This window comes from Corythoichthys intestinalis, chromosome 12 (genome assembly GCF_030265065.1).
Source record: "Corythoichthys intestinalis isolate RoL2023-P3 chromosome 12, ASM3026506v1, whole genome shotgun sequence".
In the NCBI taxonomy this organism is placed as follows: domain Eukaryota; kingdom Metazoa; phylum Chordata; class Actinopteri; order Syngnathiformes; family Syngnathidae; genus Corythoichthys; species Corythoichthys intestinalis.
The window spans coordinates 1,995,255-2,013,733 of NC_080406.1; the positions used below are offsets into that span (position 1 = coordinate 1,995,255).

At 38.7% G+C, this 18,479-nt stretch overlaps 1 protein-coding gene across 1 annotated transcript in view; it reads right to left on the reverse strand.

Annotated features, from left to right (window-relative positions):
- The window catches only part of vwa8 (von Willebrand factor A domain containing 8), a 115,107-nt gene extending 96,886 nt beyond the window's left edge, over positions 1-18,221 (reverse strand). Inside the window, exons 1-13 of the mRNA XM_057852472.1 lie at positions 17,929-18,221; positions 14,560-14,637; positions 14,355-14,485; positions 13,728-13,838; positions 10,420-10,587; positions 10,088-10,252; positions 9,960-10,009; positions 7,215-7,323; positions 7,030-7,134; positions 3,928-4,053; positions 3,673-3,807; positions 3,540-3,617; positions 1,125-1,285 (exon numbers count right to left, since the gene is read on the reverse strand). Coding sequence (XP_057708455.1) covers positions 1,125-1,285; positions 3,540-3,617; positions 3,673-3,807; positions 3,928-4,053; positions 7,030-7,134; positions 7,215-7,323; positions 9,960-10,009; positions 10,088-10,252; positions 10,420-10,587; positions 13,728-13,838; positions 14,355-14,485; positions 14,560-14,637; positions 17,929-18,067 — 1,556 coding nt within the window. The 5' untranslated portion in view covers positions 18,068-18,221. The remainder of the gene's footprint in view (positions 1-1,124; positions 1,286-3,539; positions 3,618-3,672; positions 3,808-3,927; positions 4,054-7,029; positions 7,135-7,214; positions 7,324-9,959; positions 10,010-10,087; positions 10,253-10,419; positions 10,588-13,727; positions 13,839-14,354; positions 14,486-14,559; positions 14,638-17,928) is intronic.
- Between the last annotated feature and the right edge of the window lie 258 nt (positions 18,222-18,479).

Below are 18,479 nucleotides of genomic sequence, written 5' to 3' on the forward strand. Positions count from 1 at the left end.
TTAAGCTAGCGGACTTTGCTGTGCAAGTTAACCAATTGTTGAATTGTTGCAATTGGCTAACTTGCATAGCAAAAGTCCACTAGCTTAAATGCAATATAATGCTAATGTGTACAACAATTCGCTAACTTGCGTAGCAAAAGTCCGTTAGCTTATATGTTATATACTATGCTATTGTTTACAACAATTGGCTAACTTGCATTGCAGAAGTCCGCTAGCTTAAATGCTATATAATGCTAATGTGTACAACAATTCGCTAACCTTCGTAGCAAAAGTCTGCTAGCATCAATGCTATATAATGCTAACGTTTACAAGAATTAGCTAACTTGCATAGCAAAATTCCGCTAGCTCAAATGCTATACAATGCTAATGTGTACAACAATTCATTAACTTGCGCAGCAAAAGTCCACTAGCTTAAATGCTATATATTGTAATTCTAATGTTCACAAAAATTAGCTAACTTTCGTAGCAAAAGTCCGCTAGCTTAAATGCTATACAATGCTAACGTTTACAAGAATTAGCTAACTTGCATAGCAAAAGTCTGCTAGCTTAAATACAATATAATGCTTAAGTTTACCAGATAGTTTCTAGTGCGCACCAGATTGCTTAAATTTAATTTCTGTCGATGTCACTATAAGGGCTCCATGTTTGTGTTCTTACAGAAACCATTTTAAAACAAAAAATACATTTGAGTCCCCAACCTTTTTCCATTTTCAAACTTTTTTTAAAAGAATCCAGGGAGCCATTAAACCAGTGCTAAAGGATTGCATGCAATTGGACTACCCACGGGGCCACAGGACATTATATACGAGGACGTGTACTCTACACTGCGTGACTGACAGAGTTAAAATGAAGCTGTTCATTTAACGTTTAAACATATTTTAGTAAAGACATTATTACATTGCTTAGAGCAGGAATGAGCTCTCACAGTATGTATTATCTTTCGTATGATGAGTCAGTTTTTCATTATTACATTGCTTATAGTAGGAATGAGCTCTTACAGTATGTATCATCTTTCATATGATGAGTCATTTTTCCATAATATGAAGCGGAAAAAAAGCTTCGAAAAACTTTTCGGGAACTGAAGCTTTTGTATCTCGACGTACCACAGTATTGGTCTTACTTACCTCGAAAGGACAGCCAGTGTTCCCAAGTTGACCCTGTGTATACCGTCCAACAGCAGAAGCTTGCCTTCCATGGCGGCGGTGACCAGTGGCGACGGACGCCATGCCGTGTCACCGTTGGGAAGCGTGAACCTCTGCTGGAGGAGATCCCTGGCTGTCATGTCCTGTCAAAGGTGCAATGGGACCATACAGAAAACAGATTAAATGTGCGTTGTAGCACACATTTGGCACTAAAATGAAGTAATCAGTAACGGGGAATACAAAGAAACAACGTGTCAATGCTGTAATAAGTACTTTTCCAGATCTGCTTTCCAACTGCTGGTTGCCGTGCCCAAGATGGCTGCCAGCTAGGCACGCCTCCCTAAAAGATTTAGCACTTGTCGCCTTTCCCAAGATGATTGACACTAGAGCTGGGAATCTTTGGGCACCTAACGATTCGATTACGATTACGATTCAGATGGTCCGATTCGATTCTAAAACGATTACTGATGCACCCCCCCCTCCTTTTTTTTTTTTTTTTTTTTTTTTTTTAATTAAATGTTTTGTACATTAGTTCCAAAATTGTTCAAAAATACTCTCAGGCTAAACCAAACTACTATTTCAGTATCAAGTTAACATATAGCAGTAAACAAATATACAAAAATAACAGTAAATAAAAAAACTCCAGTCCCCGTTCTGTATCAGCAGCTTTAAACTACATTCAATTAATTTAATGTTGTGAATCAACCGTTAAAGTTGTTAAAATTGCTCCCGTTAATCCATAATTTCCCTTTTGTCAACTTTCGACATGTGATAGTTTTAAAACTATTTTAAAGATAGATTCAAGTCAATATTTTACCGATTTAGGAGTATTTTAGATAAAAAGTTAATTAGGTTTGCTTGGAAGGTTCGCTACAACAGCCTTGCAGAGAAGTGTACTGCTTTAAGATGGCGGCCGTTTACTACGTCTGCATCTAGCTTTTTGTAGATGTGCTGCAAACGCTACCGCTACCGAAGTGCATCTAGTCTTATATAAATGATATCTACCGTAACATTATGTGGATGACGTACTTTTGTAGCAGCTTCAGGTATGTTGTTGTGTTTTTTTATCTCGTGGCATGAGTTGAGCTAGAGCCGTGAGTTGAGCATTGGCATTACCCGAGGGGCCGGGTAATGAGAAGCATGATGTTTAGCTACTCTCGCTCCGTTGCTCATTGACCGCGCGGCGCGCTGAGTGTGTTGTACTTCCGCTTTACTTGGCATATTTCAATAATCGGAATTTGGATGTTTGTGAATCGTTCTCGAATCTTCCACGGCCGAATCGCGAATAATCTAAGAATCGGAAATTTTGCACGCCTCTAATGGACACCCAACTCATCCTTCTGCTTTGAATTTGAATGAGTATCACTAGTAGACGTCCATGCCATTTGAAGCGGGAGGATGGCTCGTTCATTTCCTGCTAGCCCTCCCGCTTCGAAACGAACTACTACTACAGTGGTACCTCTACATACGAATTTAATTCGTTCCAGGACCTTGTTTGTAAGTCGAAATGGTCGTATGTCGAGCAGGATTTTCCCATAGGAATACATTATAATTCCATTAATTCGTTCCAAAGCCTAAAAACATACACTAAATTCTTAATAAATACTACTGGCACTGTTACAAATGGCAATTAAACATAGAAAAACAAATAAGTTATAAATAAATAATTCAGAATAATATAATAATAAGAAGAATAATTAATAATTATTCCTGTAAATAATGTAACGAATCGGATTCTAATATGGCGGACACTTTTTACTGTCCCTGAACGCACCGCGAAGGTGACGTCTCAGTGAGATAGGTCGGTGTGGTAGAGATAATACTTTCGTTTTCTTGAGAGCGGTCAACTGCTTAAGACAATGGGCGTTTTGTGTTGGATAAGTTCTTAAATAAATGATAAAAACGTGACGAAGCTGGCGATTTCCTTGGCAATGTTACCACAATAATAATTGTCACCTTAACTTATAAATAGTGGCGAACGGTGGTCGGAAGAGGACCATGGAGCTGTATTGTTGAGCCAGTTCAGGGACGCGCACCCCAAGCTCATATTTTTCTATAACTTGCATCTTCATTTCAAAGGTAAGCATCACTTTTTTCCTTGTTTCTCCAACTGTATCAACTTTTTTTGAAAACTGTGTTGATTTCTCACACAAGAAAATCCACCGTGCGTTCGTTTGCAGTGCTGTCATGTCGTCGTATTTCGAGCAACTCGTCGGATGTAGAAACAAATGGCGGCTCAAATTTTACGTCGGATGTCGAAAAGATCGTGTGTCGAAGTGATCGTATGTAGAGGTACCACTGTATTTGAGAAGAACTGATTTAGCCTTACATGCACGTTTTCACAATGTGATCAAGTGAAGATGCAGCACAGTCAAATGTAGCCTTTGTTATGTTTACCTGGTAAAGCATGACAGGCTCGATGCTATAACCCAGGATGGCAGCAAACTCTTTGGCAATCACCGACTTGCCACAACCCTGGAACACACGTAAGCTGATCACATTGTTTACGATACTCAATTAGAATAATTACCTTAGTTCCTATGAGACACATATCCTTCACCATGTGCGACTGCATCATGTCAGCAATCAACTGCGTGTGGCTCGGGGTGCTGATGAAGGCAGAGCTACTGTTGGGCGGTCGAGGCTCCTTGGTGCCTGCAGGGACCTGGTTGTTCATTTGATAACATTGGAGACAACAAATGGGGAATATCATTGATTTTGAGTCCCGATCCGATACCTCGGAAATGTATTCAAGGGGGAAAAGTGACTTGGTAAATGTATCAACCTGAAACGTAATATCTTTATCTGCAACTCGCAAGGTGACATCTGCAACGCCCTCCGTGTTTGTTCTGGACACACCGACGACAGCGCTGCTTGATGTCTTGCGACCGCCATCCAGAAGCTCAAATTTCTGTGTACAAGTCATAAAAACTGTATCACTCAGGTGTTTGTCTGACAAATCACCAATTGTTGAGAATGTGATGCATACAAGCCTGACATAATCGACCATTATTTGTACCACCAGAAAATGAAACTGTCTAAATTTGAGTAGTTGGATTAAAAAGAACTACCCTTGTATCAATTGTGTGAATGGATGATTTCAGGGAGTAGCCCAACTCCAGCTCATTGTTTAGCCCAAATTGGTCCAGCACCCTTGTGATCCTTGTGAGGGTACAGAAGCGGATGAAAATTTCATTTAATACAAGAGCTGAAATGAATACTCGAGTTTAAAAACTGATCCGAGTAATTTTATTCACCTCGAGGAATCGTTTAATTTTGCCAGCTCTATGCATCACGTTTTGCTCGGACTACTTTTAATGCGGGACAACGCGCTGACGTTGTGCGTAGAGGAAGAAGCAATTAAAAAAAAAAAAAAAAAACCTTACTGCAGCCGACAGCCGCTACAAACTACGCCGACGTTGCTAAAAACTACGTCCGCATGATGCTAGCTAGTGTGGTAGCAGGTAGTGTCCGATGCGTTTCGTAGATATCGCATGCATTTAGGACTAGATGCGAAATGACAGACTCGGCCGCGTCTAGGCAGCGTTAGTAAACAGCCGCCATCTTTAATTAAGCAGTAGACTTCTCAGCGCTGATAAATATAACGTTACTGTCACTCGCTCACGTAACGTTAGCCCTTCGGAGGGCTAGGTTTCTATTGATTATGACCACTGTCGATGCGTGGCTAACGTGTCTTACATACAGGCTTTAACATAACATAGCATTGTGGAGTGATGAGGGTGTAAAATAAAAACTTAATAATGCTAACTATCAATTTTAGCTCAGTGGTCATTGCTGGATAAAACACCAAGTAGCACTGGTCTCTAATGTGCTCCAATACAGCAGGTATCATACATTTATTTTGAACACTGCAAAAACTCAAAATCCTCAAAATCCCAAAAAACAGCGACTGCCTCTTTGCAAATGAGGCAGACAGATTTGTTGTGTATTTTAGTGAAGAAATAGTCCAATTTCCACCTATCCTTGAAGCGTCGGACGTTGCAGTCAACTTTTTTGTTGTTGTTGATTGTCGTCATTTTAGAAAATTGGGAGTGAAAAGTCACACAGGGTAATTTTGCTCAGAGTGCTGCTGCCTTTTAGTGGGGAAATGAGGAGCAGCATTTAGTGTGTAAGCTACTTCATATGCTGGCAGCAGTACTGCTGACCAATTTATTAAGTGTGTGTGCGGGCCAGACGTTATTGATTTTATGACAGAGGCTGGGGGCAGGATGAAATTTGACCATGGGCCGCATTTGGCCCCCGGGCCTGACTTTGAACATGTCTGGTCATGTCTTAAAACTGAACTAGAACTTAAAAATAGCTTGACACAAATTGAAATTCAATTGAAACACGTGGGAAAAACACGTAGCTTTCAAGTGATGTGTGTTATCAAGCGTAATTACATGTTTAGGTAAGAAATACATAATTTATATAAATATATATATTTTTTTTTCTATCAGATCTAGAATTTTTTTTGAGTGAAAGCAGAGAATTTTTTTCTAGTCACATCTGAGATGCAATTGTTGGCTGTTTTCAACGATGTACATCGAAAATAAAGACATTGATTGAAAATGGTTCAATATTGGATTAAATGTCTTTTTTCCTCATGTATATCTATAGACCCTACCCACCGACGTCACAAAATCGCGTGCTCGCTGTATGGTTCCACCCCCTTGTCCGTCATTTTGTGTCTGTATTATCAATGGTCTCAATTGATCGAGCAATTTATAATGCATTTCATGGAAGACCCGGTGCTTTTGGATGCCGTAAACTCACTTGATGCGTTGCATAAAAGGCGTTATGTGGAAAAGCTTCAGTTTATCCATTCGCCAGATCCATATTTGATGCCTAAATCGATGTTTTTCGACCCGCTGTCTCCGCTGTATTTGCCTGACATCTGCTAGCTACCCTGAACTGTACAACTATCTTGTCCACACAAAATCAGCCTATTCTCACGAAAGTTTGAAAAACTTTAAGAGCTTGGAGACTTATAAATACTTCGTTGCTGGTTGGGTGAAACAGGTCCTCGTCCACGAAAATTCGGCAGGAATCTATCTTGTGCTTGGAAAGGTGAGTTACGAAATTTTCAATTCAAAATCTTTCGTTATTGCTAACATCCACTGTCAAGCCTAATGTATTTCATGTCGTTTGTCAATGGAGTTAGGGCTTTTAATGTTTATATGGTTTAGCGATAGCACTCTCACTACATACATACGTGTATGTTGTCGGCGATTAGCCTAGCAATGATCTTAATTGTGGTTGTCAGCCCAAAACCCTCTAAATATATATTAAATGCATCTTACCAGATATAAAATGACTACTACATAATCTGTGGTAATCGTTTGGAGCCCAGTTTTCTCATCGAATTGCAGCAGCCCATCTCGCTCTCTTCTCTCCGGGTCTCTCGGAATCCGGTAGAACTTCAAGTCTCTCAGTCTATCTTCTCTGTTATTGCAACCGACCGCCACACACGCCTTCACCATTTTGATTATTAATGTTAACGAGCAGAAAAACACGTCGTAAATAGGAGGAATGTACGTAGCCGTAACAGGTAAACATGATGTGTTGACGGACAATTGGGCGGCACCAGTCAGGAGGGCGGAGTTGTGACGTCACGTGGGTAGGGTCTATAATTGCTCTTTACCTTTAAAAAAATGTTTTATCCGATTACTCGATTAATCGATAGAATTTTCAGTCCATTACTCCATTACTAAAATATTCGATAGCTGCAGCCCTATTCAATACAATTTCAAAGTATTTACTTGAATCCATCTGTTAAATTTGAGCAATTCTGATCCCGTTTCTGGTGGTGCAAATTTCAGCCCCGAGACCACTGGCAAAAAGGTAGAGTAGAAAGCAGAGAGTGAGCATCAGACTCATGACTTACGCTCAGGACAGTCTCCACAGAGCTTAGCCCATCCTTGCCCAACATACTTTGGTAGGGGTAAAGTCTCTGAACAAACTGCTGTGAAGACATCATGGGGAAAACATTCTATGCCAACACAAAGGAGATAATCATTAGCTATTTAACTCTCGCCTCAAAAACAGTGACAGCAGATGTTTAAATGTTACCAGAACATTAAGGCCAGGTAGGAGATTGTCCACAGGAAAGTCAGGAAGGCCCAAGTTGGCTGATTCCTGGGAGCACAGTGTGGTCGCAAGGGAGAGTAGCTGGGACACCCTGATACATAGGTAACTTTAAGACTAGGTGGTGCAAAATGACAATTAACAAAGACCATCACCCAAACAGTGAACATAACAGTTATTTTAACATATCGGCTATACACTGGTGGCCAAAAGCATTGGCACCCCTGCAATTCTGTCAGATAATGCTCAACTCTGCCCAGATAATGATTGTAAATACAAATGCTTTGGTAGTAAAATCTTCATCTATTTTGCTTACAATGAAAAATACACAAGATAGAATGGGAAAAAAAAAATCATTATCATTTTACTAGGGCTGTCAAAATTATCGCGTTAACGGGCGTGAATGAATTTTTTTTAGTTAATCACGTTAAAATATTTGACGCATTTAACGCACATGCCCCGCTCATACAGATTAAAATAGCAGCAAAGTGACATTTCAACTTGTTGTGTTTTTTTTTTGTGTTTTCCCGCCCTCTGCTGGCGCTTGGATGCAACTGATTTTATGTGTTTCCGGCTTCAGCACCATAATTATTATTGACATCAACAATGGCGAGCTACTAGTTTATTTTTTGATTGAAAATTTTACAAACCTTATTATGACGAAAACATTAAGAGGGGTTTTAATTAGGGCTGTCAAAATTATCGCGTTAACAGGCGTTAATTAATTTTTTTAATTAATCACGTTAAAATATTTGACGCAATTAACGCAGATGCCCCGCTCAGACAGATTTAAATGAAGGTACAGTGAAACGCTCACGTGTTAATTGTGTTTTATGGAGTTTTGCCGCCCTCTGCTGGCGCTTGGGTGTGACTGATTTATAGGCTTCAGCACCCATGAGCATTGTGTAAGTAATTATTGACAACAATGGCGGGCTACTAGTTTATTTTTTGATTGAAAATTTTACAAATTTTATTAAAACGAAAACATTAAGAGGGGTTTTAATATAAAATTTCTATAACTTGTACTAACATTTTTCTTTTAAGAACTACAAGTCTATCCATGGATCGCTTTAACAGAATGTTAATAATGTTAATGCCATCTTGTTGATTTATTGTTATAATAAACAAAGACAGTCCTTATGTACCGTATGTTGAATGTATATATCCATCTTGGGTCTTATCTTTCCATTCCAACAATAATTTACAGAAAAATATGGCATATTTTATAGATGGTTTGAATTGCGATTAATTAATTTTTAAGCTGTAATTAACTCGATTAAGAATTTTAATCGTTTGACAGCCCTAGTTTTAATATAAAATGTCTATAACTTGTACTAACATTTATCTTTTAAGAACTACAAGTCTTTCTATCCATGGATCGCTTTAGCAGAATGTTAATAATGTTAATGCCATCTTGTTGATTTATTGATATAACAAACAAATACAGTACTTATGTGCAGTATGTTGAATGTATACATCCGTCTTGTGTCTTATCTTTCCATTCCAACAATAATTTACAGAAAATATGGCATATTTTATAGATGGTTTGAATTGCGATTAATTAATTTTTAAGCTGTAATTAACTCGATTAAAAATTTTAATCGTTTGACAGCCCTACATTTTACACAAAACTCCAAAAATGGGCCAGACAAAAGTATTGGCACCCTTTGACAAATCATGTGATGCTTCTCGGCATTACGGAGTATAATGTAGGGCCCAGTGCGAGAAAGCTGGATCGTGGGTCTTCCAGCAGAGCATTGGAGTCTCAAGGTTGTGCTACCAAGTATCAGGCCGAGGGTGCCAATACTTTAGTCCGGCCCATTTTTGGAGTTTTGTTTAAAATGTTAATGATTTAATTTTTTTTCATTGCAAGCAAAATAAATGAAGATATTACGGACCAAAGCATTTGTAATTGCAATCATTTTCTGGGAGAAATTGGGTATTATCTGACAGAATTGCAGGTGCGCCATTTCTTTTGGCCAGCAGTGTATATGGCTGGATGCCACAGGCTTCCTCTGGATCGACAATATCGTTGGAAAAATCCACACTTGAACCAAAATTGCTGAAAAACACTTCCCCCTTCATTGGGCGCAATGCTAAATCCACTCAAATCGCTCATTGTCTGACGTCATCACCAAGATGGAGGCACCAGAGCGCTATAATGACAGGAGGAGCTAAACGGCAGATTTAAAGACGCATTTCTCGTCATCTGAACTTTGCCAGATTGTTTTATATAGTCGAATCGTCTCAAAATAAGATTTTAATTCCAATAATAATTCTATTTAAGATTTGTTTTCCTCCTGTCACAAGCACTTTAAACTCTTGGAAAACTTTTAACATACAGTTCGTGGCGTCCAGGTGAGTTTAATTAATCGCAAATAATGAGCTGTTTTCCTGCTGAGTGTTTATTATCATCATGAAGATGTTGATGTCCTTGTAGACTGTACAATTATGTGCTCGTCTGTCAATGTTCATTTGAAATAAATTGTATTTATTCATGGACTAAAAGTTTTGAGGTTTTTAGACGAAAACATTTTGAGAAGTTTCGACTACAACTAGACAAAATTTATCTGTGTTTTCATTGATTAAAACTAAGACGAACAGATTTTGAAGTGACTAAAATATGACTAAGACTAATAAGTGTTCTCGTCCAAAAGACTCAGACGAAAATTAAAATGGCGGCCAAAAACAACATTGCTACTACTGGACATCCCATTTTAGGACACTCACCTCTCTGCTGCTATGTTCGGTCCAGCCGCGTACAAAAGTTCCAACTGGTCCTGCAGATGAACACATTTCTGTTAGGGCTACTGTTCATTTTCTTTCGGTGTTAAATAACAGGGCTTGATTACGAACACCTTAAATGGCAGGTAATAGATGTCTCTGGCCTGGAAGCGAGAGCGGAGTGGAGGATCCAGCGGGTTGCCTTTGTATTTGGGCACGGGAAGGCCGAGGGCAATCACCCGAAAGTCCTCGCTCACGCGGACAATGTTCCAGGCGTCCAGCTCCTCTTTTGTGTGCTCCTACAGTTCCAATTAGAAACTAACGTTCGTGAATGTGATGAAACCCTGGCTAATAAGGCTAATAAGTATTTTCATCCAAAAGACTAAGATGCTAATTAAAAGGGTTTCCCTTTCCCATAACAACACTGGGATGCAACAATATTTCAAAGTAGACTTTGGGTTGGTACCTGCAACAGTTTGTCGTAGCGCTCGGCTGCCATGAGGAAGCGTCCGTCCTCCAGTTGCATCTCTCTGTTCTCCAGCAGGTTGTTGAGGACAGGCAGAACGTTCCTCTCCGCCTTCTCCAGACCCTCCAGGAGTAGAACTCGGCCTTGAGTGGCCGCCCTAACGGCACACTGAGCCAGAAATGAACGAAGATGATGTCATCCTCTTCCAACATTAAACTGGAATCCTTTTTTTTATTGTGCTTCCAATTCCAAGATTTGTTTTTAGACAGTATTTTTGTGGCCACCGAATATGGGATGCAGGGCAACTGTGTCTATGTAGGCAGTTTTCATCAGAAAGGAAACCCCAAAAAGCTCCTCGCGACATCAGAAGCACTCTAGGCGCACTGAAGAACCAGCACGCATGTAATTACAGCAGGGCCAAGAACCAAAAAGCGGTATTTGCCATGTGGAGGAATGGATTTTGCCATGTGGCATTTTTTTTTTTGTATGTGGCAAAGTGGATTTTGGTTTGTGGCATTTTTTAGGGCGTACGTGGCATTTTTGGGGGAATATATATGGCAGTTTTGCAGACCATGCACATCAATGCAATTGACGGCCATGCACCTCCAAATTTTCCATTCATTTGAAATGGCAGAAAAGCATGTGTGGCTGTGATTTTTGGCCATCCACTTACCATTACAGCGCATTGACATTCAACGGACACCCAAGTCAGGCTACGCCACTGACGGCTATGCACGTCCAAATTTTGTTTTTGTGCCATTTAAAATGAATGGAAAATTTGGACGTGCATGGCTGTCAATGGCATGGGCGTGCATGGCCTGCAAAACTGCCATATACCTCAAAAAATGTCATATACCCCCCAAAAAATGCCACATACCAAAAAAAAAAAAATGCCACGTGTCAAAATACATTTTGCCACATGGCAAAAAAAATGCCACATGGCAAAATCAATTTTGCCAAATGACAAAAAAAATGGCACATGGAAAAATCAATTTTGCCACATAGCAAAAAAAAATTGCCACACAGCAAAATCCATTTTGCCACATGGCAAAAAAATGCCACATGGCAAAAAAAAAAAAGCCACATGGCAAAATCCTTTTTGCCACATGGTAAAAAAAATGCCACATGGCAAAATCCATTTTGCCACATGGCAAAAAAAAAATTGCCGCACGGCAAAATCCAGTTTGCCACATTGTAAAAAAAATGCCACATAGCAAAATCAATTTTGCCACATGGCAAAAATGCCACATGGAACGATCCATTTTTCGACATGGCAAAAAAAAATTGCCACACGGCAAAATCCAGTTTGCCACATGGTAATAAAATGCCACATAGCAAAATCAATTTTGCCACATGGCAAAAATGCCACATGGAAAGATCCATTTTTCGACATGGCAAAAAAAAATTGCCACGCGGCAAAATCCATTTTGCCTTATGGAAAAAAAATGCCACATGCAAAAATCCATTTTGTTAAATGGAAAAAAATGCCACACAGCCAAAAAAATGCCACATGGCAAAATCCATTTCGCCACATGTTAAAAAAATGTCACATGGCAAAATCCATTTTGCCGTATGGCAAAAAAAAGAATTGCCACACGGCAAAATCCATTTTGCCACATGACAAAAAAAAACGCCACATGGAAAAATCAATTTTGCCACATAGCAAAAAAAATGCCACATGGCAAAATCCATTTTTCCAGATGGCAAAAAAAAAATTGCCACACAGCAAAATCCATTTTGCCACATGACATAAAAAATGCCATATGGCAAAAAAAAAAAAAAAATGCACACAGCAAAATCCATTTTGCCACATGGTAAAAAAAAATGCCACATGGCAAAATCAATTTTGCCACATGACAAAAAAAATGCCACATGGAAAAAAAATCCATGGCAAAAAAAAATTGACACTGACGCCATGCTCGTTGTTTACTCGCTTGAGCATTACGTCACAGAGAGGGAGCACTTCATTTATGGCAAAACTCCGATCTTTCTAAACCACGCACAGTCACTGATACTTTGTACTGGCACAACAGGAGTGGAAACAACGCACACATCCCAATCCATCAACACGGGCCAAAAACGTATATGTTCAGGCCTATTAATAATGTTATCGGGTTTATTGGGATGATGTCATAATTCCTATTATCGGACCAATAATTATCTTGCACCTGTAATAATTATGACATGACACTGTCATGACTCATGAGCAATAATAAATGCTTATGACAGATGTTATGGAGTGTAAAACTGTTTTCATACACACCCCATTAGAAGACGCAGTAGTAGTAGTAGTAGTAGTAGTAGTAGGTAGGGGTGCACGATATCCATTTTTTGAAACCGATATCGATAACCGATAATAAATATATATATTTTTAAATGTATAACCTGAGTTTTTGAACACCTGGAGGTTTGGAAAAAAAAAAAAAAAACTAGTGGTGGATTCAACATAGATTTGCCTTTGATCTCACCAGATTTTTCATAATGACATGAACAAAACAGTGAGTTTCACTTCTACACTGCCCGACAGCCAGCTAAAAATGAATGCACTTCCATAAACCACAAGGCTTGGTCTTTTCTTGCTTTTATGGGAAGACACTCGTCTTAATAATGTGAAAGTACAACAGAAAAATACACATATTCAATACTCAATATACAACAAACTGCACTTATATACACAACTATTATATGTATAGCATAGCACACTAGCTTGAGCTACTAAAGCATTGGCTGGCTTTCATAACACAACAACTTATTAAGATCTGTACATAAGACCCTTCACCACAGAAGTAAACATATGCTGCACATCCATATGTTATACTAAACATAAAATGCTTACAGACATATTTCCGAGGCGGAAACGTAACAGAAAGCATTCACGATTGTCAATGCGACCGCTAGACATTGCAATGTGTATGTGAATGAGCTTGTCATGTGAACAAAACTACTGTGACAAAAAATAGATGCAACCAATTATTCTGACCAGCAGGTGGGAGCAATGCCCCGCAAATGGTCAACTGCTTTCCTATACTAGTGTGTAAAGTCACTGTAAACTGTAACGCCAGCACAATACATATTATCGGTCCTATTAATCATGTTATTGGATATCGGGATGACGACATAATTCCTATTATCGGACCGATAATTATCGGACCAATAATTATCGTTAACCAGTAGTAGTAGGCTATTAGTGTTTTGGGTTGCGCTATGTATCCACTAGATGTAGCTGTGATAAATCTAAATTTTGACTAAATTGAAGGCTTTCAAGGGCACCTTATAGTACGGACAATACGGTAACATAACCTGCTTACCTGGTCAACATAAAAGGCAGTTCCGGCCCGAATCTCTCTCCTCTGTTTCAAGTCGGTCTCTGTAGTGTCCCTGGACAAAGCGACGTACTCTACTTCCCGTTTGGTCAATTCCTGCCGATAAAAATAACCAAGGATGCTGAATGGAAACGCAAATGCAAAAGGGAAAAATAACAACCGTTGTGTAATGCGTAATGAGACAGCCGTTGCAGGTTTTTTAATACAACGTATGAACCCATTATATCTTATCATAATATGCTAAATTATTCCGTGCTGAACAAATTGAAGTATTTTTCCTAAGAAATCGATTGAATATTTAGGCCTATGATGCTGGATCGAGGTCATCAAAGCTTTTCACGGACGCATTAAAGTCATGAATTCACATCTCTAAAATCGGTTTAAAATAACATACAATTTTGGTAACAAATGGTGGCGTTAGCTACAAAATAGAAACAACCATCTTTCAACTAAATTTTAGGTTTTCATGGCTATAGCTTGAAAATCTTCGAAGACACAGTTTAGGTTAGCTTCAAGAGAATCACCTTCATGTTGCTAGTATGTTTCAGGTCAATTTAAAGAATTTAAAATGCTCCACCACTGTATATTTTATCACATATAGATCCTACTCACAAGGTATTGCATGGCGATAGTTCTCTTCAAGGGTCCGGGGGGTCCGATGAGGAATACATCTTGACCCAAAAGGTCTTTCTGCATAATCCATCGCAGGTGCTGAGCCACAGCCTGGGGCAGAAAGTCTGCAACTAAACAGCAGAAAGGGCTCTTTTCTCTCATTTTTCATTGGAATTTGACACGACAAAAGTGCAGGTTCACATACTGTGTTTGACAGGAACAAGTTCGGGGTTGCGTGGCGTTTTTAGTTTGTAGGAAATGTCCCCTATTTTCACGGTTTCACCTGTAGAGAAACGATGTCGACACAAGTTAGCAACATGATCATATACCGGTGAGTCTTTCTTGAGTGGTCTTTTTTTCCCCAGTGCTTGGCCGGGTGCTCGGGGTTTCAGAAACATGACATCTTGTAGTATAATGAGCCAACGAGGTGTGTTTCTGTACACCCCACGTCTTTGATCGAGATAGAGTGACGTCATCAAAACATTGAACCACAGGGAATTAATATGAATTTTCTTTTTTTTTATTGACGCATTATTTTTACTAGCCCCAACAGGCCAGTGGTTGGAGCATTCTGGTGGCCATGACGGTTTTAAAAGTGCATCCTCCTCAGGTGTCATTTTGGCTAAGCCAAACAAAGGACCATCTCTCAGGTGCTAGTCACATGATCTGTTCAAAAAATAACTTTATGAACGTTATTATGAAATACTTTGGAGCAGGGCTGTCCCAAATGACTCCTTTTCTCCCGATTAGTCAGCCAACTATTTTTACAATTAGTTGACTAATCAAATTTTTATTTTTTTTATTTGACTAATTTAGCAATGCAATTTTGTTGACACTTATTAATTCACAAAAACATTTTGGAGCACTTAAATTCTTTATTAAAGTATGAATAAACATGTAAATAACAATAATATATCATAAATAAACAATGAGGTGAAATGCTAATAGCATTAACTAGTGCAAAAGAATGGAATGTAAACAGGTTCACAACACTGATTTTGCCTTTCCAACATTAGTCAAAACAATTCTTTAAAAAAAATTCTAGCATTATTATTATAGTATACTACTATATAAGATAGAATTATAATAATTAAAATAATTATTCATTGCCAATCAGATTTTTCATATAGGGTACCATTTTAAAGCTACTCTTCTGATCTGAATCTGAATTCTGAAGTATGTAGGATTAACTCCAGAAATCGTTATTTATATGACAAACATGACATTCTTTTATTTTGAAATGTTCACCGGAAGTATGTTCCCTAAACCGCTAACCGTAAGCTTTACACTCCGCAAATAAGCGCTTGTCGTCATTGCATGTGGTGTCGGTAAAAAGATTTCTTTTTTCCATTTTTTTCGTTAGCAAATGCTGTTAACCAGCCATTTTTCATGTTGAAGTGTCACCTTTTAACCGCAAGTTTACGTTTTGGAGAAGACTGCCAATGTTTTATAACAGGCTAAAGTAGGTTGTCTTTTTTCCCCATTAGCATCAATCATTGACTTCCTAATGGTATTGACGGGTCAGATCGGTCATTCACTGCACCTTGCCTTTAAGTAAGGGGCCGCCCACATCAAGAGGAGCAATTCACAAACACGCACGCAGCGATCTAACGCCGGATTTCTGTTGAAAAAGTACGAAAGCTGTACCGCATACAAACAGGAAGGATTGTCTCAGGAGTGAGTTGTTCGAGGATTCAAGGTAATTATTACATTTTTCTTACCATGCATGCATTTTGAAACGTTGTGAAAAAAATAGGGCTGTCAAACGATTAAAATTTTTAACCCAGTTAATTACAGCTTAAAAATTAATTAATCGTAATTAATAGCAATTCAATAAAATACACCATATTTTTCTGTAAATTATTGTTGGAATGGAAAGATAAGACACACGATGGATATATACATTCAACATACGGTACATAAGTACTGTATTTGTTTATAATAACAATAAATCAACAAGATGGCATTAACATTATTAACATTCTGTTAAAGCGATCCATGGATAGAAAGACTTGTAGTTCTTAAAAGATAAATGTAAGTACAGGTTATAGAAATTTTGTATTAAAACCCCTCTTAATGTTTTCGTTTTAATAAAATTTGTAAAATTTTCAATCAAAAAATAAACTAATAGCCCGCCATTGTTGATGTCAATAGTTACACAATGCTCATGGGTGCTTAAGCCCATAAAATCAGCAGCACCCAAGCGCCAGCAGAGGGCGACAAAACTCCAAAAAAAACAAAAGTAACAAGTCGACATTTGCACTGTGCTGTCATTTTAATCTGTTTGAGCGGGGCATGTGCGTTAATTGCATCAAATATTTTAACGTGATTAATTTAAAAAATTAATTACCGCCCGTTAACGCGATAATTTTGATAGCCCCTAGTAAATAGCCATCAAAATTCATGTACTGTGCTATTTCTTCAGGTATTGTTCCAGTTGTTTCATTAATTGATAGTTTTGGTGTTTGGTAACACTTTATTTGACAATGGCACCATAAGACAATCATAATTATGACACTGTCATGAGCAAGAATAAATACTTTTAACAGATGTCATTTAGTGTCATCAGGCAAATTATCTCACTTTTGAATGGATGTAAAAGATCCCAGCTGGACATAATGACATAATATGCCGGATGACATTTAATGGCATCTCTCATAAGCATTCAGTAATGCCCATGATTGTGTCATGTCATAATTATAGTTTTTGAAAATAGGCCCCCTACGGATCGGCCCCGTTTCCCGTTTGATGTCAAGTATTATGAAGTCTATGGCTCATGACAGTGTCATGTCATACTTATGACGGTCTTATTACAGTCTTATGACGCCACTGTCAAATAAAGGGTTACCTATTAACCCAAATGAATAAACAAATAAGCCCCACCGGACTATAAGCCGCAGGATTCAAAATGAGGGCAAAAAGTAGCGGCTTATAGTCCGAAAATTACGGTAATATGGACCACCCTTACGTAGCTAAACGTTGAGTTGGATGTACAAGACATGGAGGACACTCGATCCCGAGATTTGTTCCAGTTAGATGACTCCATTGTTGATGTCAATAATTACACAATTCTCATGGTGCTGAACCGATAAAATCAGTCGAACCCAAGCGCCAGCAGAGGTCGACAAAACTCCAAAAAACACAAGTAACAAGTGGACATTTGCCCTGTGCTGTCATTTTAAGCTGTTTGAGCGGGGCATGTGCGTTAATTGCGTCAAATATTTTAACGTGATTAATTTTTAAAAATAATTAACGCGATACTTTTGACAGCCCTAATTCATTTACCTAAATATTCTTACAGTCTGTGAGGGACACAAAAGTTTTGGAGTGAATGTCCACGACAGCGGTAAAAAAAAAATAAAAATAAACGTTGTTGTAGGGGGGGGGGGGTTTAAGCCCACCATTTAAAAATAGTTAGATTTCTCTTGAATAAAACTCACATACAAACAAATATAATGGGGACATCCCTACTTTAAATTGCCACCAGTCATTGCTAACCTTTGGTTAGCTCGTGATCTCATAGAGAAGTTTAGACACGTTTTCTCTCGGTTCTGTAGAAATCATGGAACTTTACCTGAGGACGTGCTGACAAGTTTGACCTCATGGTTTCTCCACATCCAGCCGTCTTTGCCCAACACGGCGCCCAAAATAATCCGCATCCTCCTGGCAGCGACAGCCGTAGCTGTGCCGCGACATAGCATCTGCGGGTGCATAGTTGTATTTAACCGACGTTGCTGCCACCGCTGTCACACAAAGTCGACATTTACAAAGGTATTATTTACAAAGGTGAACGACTGCTGTTTGCCCTACACTGACTTGTTACATATCACCTCCTTATTTTTCTCGTCGGAATGTTTTCGGAGAGGAACAAACTAGTCCGCGACTTAAATGTTTCGTTCGGGAACAAACCGATATGAATTAATTTCCGAAGTGATATTTGTTTCATAGTTATGAGTCATAATTGTGATATTTAATTATAGGGATTGTTTAATCACCTAAAATGGTATACATGGATACGGAATGATTTTCCTTGTTTTTAACTTTTTGCTTCAAATCATAGTGAGGAGGGGTCACGGTTGGCTCACGTGCGATGGCCAAAATCAACCACAAGGGGGTAATATAAAC